The sequence below is a fragment of the Epinephelus fuscoguttatus genome, linkage group LG1 (genome assembly GCF_011397635.1).
Source record: "Epinephelus fuscoguttatus linkage group LG1, E.fuscoguttatus.final_Chr_v1".
Taxonomy (NCBI): Eukaryota; Metazoa; Chordata; class Actinopteri; order Perciformes; family Serranidae; genus Epinephelus; species Epinephelus fuscoguttatus.
This window is the reverse complement of record NC_064752.1, coordinates 21,937,110-21,943,894: the sequence shown is the minus strand read 5'-3', so window position 1 is coordinate 21,943,894 and position 6,785 is coordinate 21,937,110. Positions and strand designations below refer to the sequence as shown.

Below are 6,785 nucleotides of genomic sequence, written 5' to 3'. Positions count from 1 at the left end.
GAGGGAGGCGAAGGAGGTAGCGGGGAGGGAGGGGGTCGATAAGAGGAGGGGAGGGGTTTTGAGGAATCAGGGTGATGATGAGGATCCCATCTGCCTGTAGTCTGAGGAGTCTGTCTGTGGGGTCAGCAGGGGAGCATCAGGGGAGAGAGCAGGCTTTAAACCTCATAGTAACCTTAAAACTATTAACTAGCAGCACAAGTCCTTCAAAAGCAAGAGCTGTGTTTTATCTAAAGGGTCTGGTTAGAATTAAGGCATCATTAAAGCAAAGTCACACCAGGGTGAAAGTCTAAGTCTGTAGAGATTATTCCTAGCTGTTAATAATAACTGTTAATCACTGTAAATATATTATTTGACAGTGTTCATCCACTGTGTGACAGTAGTTTGCTTAGTAAGAGCTGAGCTTCCCAGCATGACTATGCTCCCGATTAAAACATGACTTTAACTTGTTCCCACTTCTATGACCCGAACATTAGCATCATTTTTCCCTCCTAAAGTGATCACCTTTTTATGTTTTAACAATTATATGTAGAGCAGTCTTATTATATGACAGCAAATTAAACCTTTAAACTATTTTCTGTATTCAGTGGTGGAGTGCAACAAGTACATTTGCTCAAGTACCAAACTTAAGTACAAATTTGAGGTACTTTTACTTTACTTGAGTATTTTAATCTCAGGCTACTCTACTTTTACTTTGCTACACTGAGGGAAATATTGTACTTTTTACTCCGCCACTGTTATTTGATAACTTTAGTTATTTTATAAATTAAGATTTTTGCACACAAACCATATCAAAATATACAAGTGCAGCTGAAACAGTTAGTTCATTGATTAGAAAATTAATAGGCAACTATTTTGATAATCATTCAGAGTTGTTTTTTCATGCAAAAACATTTCATGGATCCAGTTTCTCACATATGCTACTTTTCCTTAAAATTATTTCAGTTTATTAAATTGATTTAATTGTCTTTGAACTGAGTACTTTTACTTTTAATACTTGCATACATTTTCCTGATTGTAGTTACACATTTTATTTAAGTAGGATTTCCAGTGCAGCACCTTTACTAGTAAGAGAGTATTTCTCCAGTGTGGTATTAGTACTTTTGCTTAAGTAAAAGATCTGAATACTTCCTCCACCCCAGCCCGTATTTAAACCATCTTATTTACAAGTCGTGACATTCATTACAGTTTCGGTTAAGGTAGCTTTTACTCAAGACATACCCAGTGTTATATCTAATCTTAATCAAGCACTTACCTAGACAAAGCAATGTGCAAACCTGATTAATTCCTTTTCGTAATGGGCGCAATTCTAAATCAATATTGGGGGAAAAACCTCAGAGGGCCCCTGGAGGAGAGTACACGCCGCTAATCGTGCCCACTGGATGGCACATAATTAGATTCTAATTGGACGATAAGTAATGAAACAAAGCATGAGTGGTTTATCAATATCCCATGAACCTGTGAATGGAATTACCTCAGTCGTATTATATGAAGGTCTAATCAGAATGTACCTTTTTGTGCAGAGCGGACCATTAAGGAATTGACCTTAGCAGCGCTGCAGGGATTTTGTTCGCTGAGTCTTGTTTTATCTGTTAAAGTCGCCACGTGTGAGAGGAAAAAGAAGACATGAAATTATGATTTTAAAGTGCTTTGTCGGGAAAACTCGCCGATAAAAATGGTTGTTTTCTATCTTGTGCATACTGACATGTATTCAAGCTGGTTTGTAAGCTGTCTTCTCTTTGGACGGACTGTTGTAACCGCTCTGTATGTTAACCAGGAATCAGTGTCAGGCACTGTCTTACATCAACATGGAGAGCAGCCATGTGTTTCAGTGTATTCTCTGTCTTCTGTTCGCCAAATGTAGTCGGCATATAGATGAGTTTTACGTCCAACCCCAATCCCAGTTGGCCCCATGCAGCGTGTGCCATTTTCCATTTTCCCTTGCTCATTACAGGCAGGGCTGTTGACCTTGTGCTTCTGGTTCATGTACAAGAGCAGATGTGTTGGCTCTGTGGGGCTTAATGGAGAGCAGCAGTACAAGCTATTGTCTGTCGAGGTTTATCAGTCATTAGCCTGATAGCATGCTAAATGTGACACAGATTGCCACAGCGGTTTACTTGCAAAATAAAGTCTGTGAAAGCAGCTCAAACAAAGGGGAGGAAAAGAAAATAATTTGAGGAGGAGAGGACTTTAGTGTCTTTCTCAGAGCCCCCTTGAGTATGTGTCTACTCTGGCCCCCACGTCTCCCTGTAGGACACAGAGGTGACTTTGGAAAGTGATCTGCAGACTGCCGTGCTGGTCTCAAGTGTCGTCATGGCAAGTTACCGGGCAAATGGATATACGCATCCTCATGAAAACCAACAAAGGGATATGTGGTGTATGTACATATTCAACTTTGTATGTTCAAGGGTGTTCTGCAGCTGAGTGAGCCTGTGCTTCAAGAATCAATCTTTATTAAAAAGGATAAGACTGAAGAATTGATTTAATGAATGCGGCCTCATGTCCTGCGGCCACATGTAATCCGCAGAGAATCATTGAGCATGAGCTCAGGGGGACAAAAATGTTCGTAGAAGACTCATAGAGTGGCCTGTAATGATAGTCTCCATATAATCCCATAATTCCTTGTTTAATTAAACTCTGGAGCTGGCCTTGAGACTCCGCCAGCTCTGTTGCTCTTTTGTTCTCACAGTTGTTATTTGGAGGCTAGGTTTGAGTATTCTTTTGTCCACTTATGTTGAAAGATTGGACTGGAGTGAGCTATAAACAGAGATCGGCGCTGTAAAACAATGAATTAGGTGGCAGGAAGTCGCTCGGGCGAGACGTGCAGGTGAGCGTTATAGTTTTCATTTGAGCTGAATAACGGAGGGCCTCTGTCAGAAGCAGAAATCTCTTCATACACCCTCTCCTTCAATATCTCCCTTTATTTTCCCTCTCCCACACTTTCTGGACTGTGCATGATGCAATCCAACTAGGCCTGGAGCAACACTGGCACATCACGCCGCCTTGTCAATGTCTCAATGAGGAAATTATGAAAATATGAATTTTATGACATGAAATGAAAAGGGCCATGTAGTTTGAATAGACATGCAGAGGAGGTGAAAATGATGCAATTTTCTAAATTCAGTTATAATGGTAATGTGCAATGGTAATGCGTATTTGCTGTCAAAAATTTCCCTGTCGGCCCGGATTGTACAGCTTTGTGCTGTATCTATATTCCTCGAGCAAAAATTCAGCTTAGTTGAATGCCTAAAAAGTAATGTAAAATATGTTCTAATTCATTTAATGACAGCAGATGGAAACACATGGGGCTGAATGGTTTTGGTGTGATATTGTGTTCTATTTTATACACTTTGGCTGAGCTGTGTATGAGCAGTGTGCCCTGGGCCAATGAGAGAGAAAAGCAGGGTGAGGAGCAGCAAGGTGGCCTGTGCAGATTAACCCCTCTACCCACCGACACCCCCGCTCCCCCTCAGCCCTCTGCCTTCACAGCCTCTGGGGCCCCTCACAGAGGCAGGATTGTGTATCAGGGCCTACTCTATATTAAATAAATATCCACAGATTAAGATAATATTCTCCCAGTTGTATATTCAGAGAGGAGTTGCTGTCATTTGAATCCTCTATGTTGCCAGTCCCGCTCTCCGGAGCAACAAAAGAGCCTACAAAATGTAGATAATGCTGTTAGAGCTCCTTCTCGATCAGCTGCAGCTCACATTTGATGCTATTTTCTACAAACGGTCCTCACTTAATTCACACAAAGCACTCCTTTACTTGATTTCGTTCCATGATCACACAGATGGCCTCTCTGTCTTTTTCTTTTCACCTCAGGTAACCGCACAGACGAGGGTTCGGATGTAGACTCGGAGCCCGACTTGCCCCTGAAGAGGAAGCAGAGACGCAGTCGCACCACCTTCACTGCAGAGCAGCTGGAGGAGCTGGAGAAGGCTTTTGAAAGGACACATTACCCAGACATCTACACCAGAGAGGAGCTGGCTCAGAGGACAAAACTCACAGAGGCCAGAGTACAGGTTAGACATAACAGTGACACCATCAGTGAGATCATATCAGTTATTAAAACATACATATAATGGTTAGTGTTGGGAAAGTTAATTCTAAAATGTAATCTAGATTACTAGCACTTTGTTCAAAATGGAATAAGGAATGTAACTTTTAATCTTCAAAGTACTGTAACTCATTACATTTGATTACTTTTTTAACAAATGTTTCCAACTGGGCAATAAAGCTGAAGGTTTGACACCGAGCATTTTGATGCTGACAGCATTTTCACCGCTGGTAAACAAGCTTTACACTGTACAGTAATGTTACAGCCGTTTTCTAATTCCAGCAGGAAAATGTTGTTGAATTTCCAGCACTGAAAGGCGTTCTTGTCTGACGTCACGGTCAGCTGCCTTGGCCTTGGCTCGTTGCAGGCATGGCAGACTTGGTTGGTTAGAGCAGTGCGCATTGATTTGATTGGCAGACGAGAGGCAGTGCAGATTCAAACAAGACTACAAAAAAACAACACGCAAAATTTGAGCGCATACTGCCAAATGAATGGATCCTGTGTGGACATAGAGACAGCTCCTTGTAAGTCATCCTGAATGATAGATAATTGTCGCAATGGCTTTGCTGACCCATGTTGTCTGGAAATACGCAAACAGAAGGCATGACAAAAAGCAAGGAAAAAAGCAACAGAATGAATGTTAGATTCTACGCAAACAGAAAGTATTTTGATACTTGATATTTTGATTAGTAACTTTTAATGACTTTTTTTCTGTAACTCTAACAGATTACAATTACATTTATTTTGTAATTTAATTTAACATTACACCATCACCAGGGTTGGAAATTAGCATCAGCGACCAGCCAAATGCTGCAAAGTGCCTCACTTACCAGCCGGAAAAACAATGGTAAACTGTTAAGTGGCTTTTAGGTTTTGAAATCCACCAGCCACAGTAGCAGGTGTACAAAAAAGAGAATTCCCAAACCTGCATTACTTGTAAGTTGACACTTTCCAACACTGATTGCATTAACTAACTGTGCAGAAAGTTTAATTTGCCCAGGTTTTGAAACATCGAGATTTCCACTTCCAGTCCAATACAAATGGAAGAATTAGTGTTAAAGAAATGCAGCAACTCCAGTAATGTCCCTGTTACTCTGGATAACCAAAAGAACACACTGTAAACTCTCTTCATAGGGACTATTTCTTCGGTACAAAGTTACAGTGTCATATGTTTATCTCCCTAAATAACAAAGATGTGTCTTACAAGGGTGCATTGCAGGAGAGGCAAGCCAAGCAAATATTCAGGCCCCCCCAAAAGAATTTGTAAAAAAGAGGCCCTTAATGGCCACTCATATTGGCACGTTTTACAATGACAGCTATAAACTTCCGATAAAGGTACTATACAGTGCACTACCGCTGCCCCAAAGTAGGGCCCCTTCAAGCTTGAAATGACCTTGATGGGCCTCAAAAGGCCTCTTTGCCTTGGGCCCCCCAAGTGTCTAGGATCGCCACTGTTGGTGAAGGCAGAAATCTCAGAGACAGATATCTTAAAACTTGGACAAATAAAACTGAAGCTTATCTGTGTGGCTTGAGGTAAATGAGGAAATGTGTTTTAACTGTACGTCAGGTACTTTAAAAACGTGTAATTTGACTTGTGCTAACTGTAAAAACTCCACCTGCCAACACCAATGTGCTGTGGTTGCTCAGTGCTGAGACTTGTGAAGAAAAAGAGGCTTACACTATGTTTCCCCTTGTGCAGGCCTCGCATGAATCTGTGCTGCCTGAACACCAAATACCGTAATTCCCCTGAACACACGCAAAAAGTATCACGTTTAATACTCTGAAAATGTTCTGTTACCCAAGGCAGTTATTTACTCATCTTTCAGGAGGATGTTGCCCTTGTTACTGTATTGTGCTGTGCATGTATCGCTGCTTATCACAGGCCTTCATGTTGGAGATGTTTGAGAGAAAAGCTCCCCATCTTCACACCTCAGACCCAGGATCCTGTCTGTCTGACAGCCCGGGTGCCCTGCAGTTGCATGTAAGATTGAAGGAAGATATGTACAGTAGGGTTATGGCAGCAGCTGTTCTTCCAAAGACGGAGAGAGGGAGGAAAAAAAGAGGAGAGGAGAGAAAGGGAATGCATTCCTGATGGATTTCTCATTTCGGCCTTTGGCCAGGATCTCATCCCATCACTTTCAAGCTCGCCGCTGCTTGTAAAACCCTCCACATATCACACAGGGTTCCTCATCCTCTCCAGGGACCCTATGCCCCGACAACAACATTAATCAATCAGCCGCTAGTAAAAAAAAAAAAAAAAGGTCTGGGGCACCCCTCTCCTCTTACCACAGTCGTTCACACTCCCTCTGAACCCCCCAAACTCCTCACCGCATGCTAACTGTTCATCACACTACAAACATGCAGTTGGGGTAACTAATTCCACACATGTCTTTGTCCATCTTGAAACCCCCCAACACGCAAGGATGTCCTGCATGTCTGAGTGTTTAATGCCTCACTCAAGGGAGGAGAAATTTATCTCATGGCTGTTATAACGCAATGTATTAGATTTTTTGTTAGGGTATAGGAGGTAAATGTGGACAAGAGGTGGAAGAACTGAAAGCATCAATAATTTCCATTGAAAATCTTCTCTAATACACTCTCATAATAAATATCTAGAGAGCAAATTTAATTTTGCATTTTGTATATTGAGTTCCAACAAGCCTAATAGGGCTTAATACAGCCACATAATTGTCCAAACCACATTTTGTTTTCTTCATTATTAAAGCTT

The 6,785-nt window shown here is 41.5% G+C and overlaps 1 protein-coding gene across 3 annotated transcripts in view; it reads left to right on the top strand.

Annotated features, from left to right (window-relative positions):
- The window catches only part of pax7a (paired box 7a), a 47,354-nt gene that overhangs the window by 19,219 nt on the left and 21,350 nt on the right, over nucleotides 1-6,785 (top strand). For all 3 annotated transcript variants that reach the window (XM_049584916.1, XM_049584903.1, XM_049584909.1), the window contains one exon: nucleotides 3,823-4,022. In XM_049584916.1, coding sequence (XP_049440873.1) covers nucleotides 3,823-4,022 — 200 coding nt within the window. The remainder of the gene's footprint in view (nucleotides 1-3,822; nucleotides 4,023-6,785) is intronic.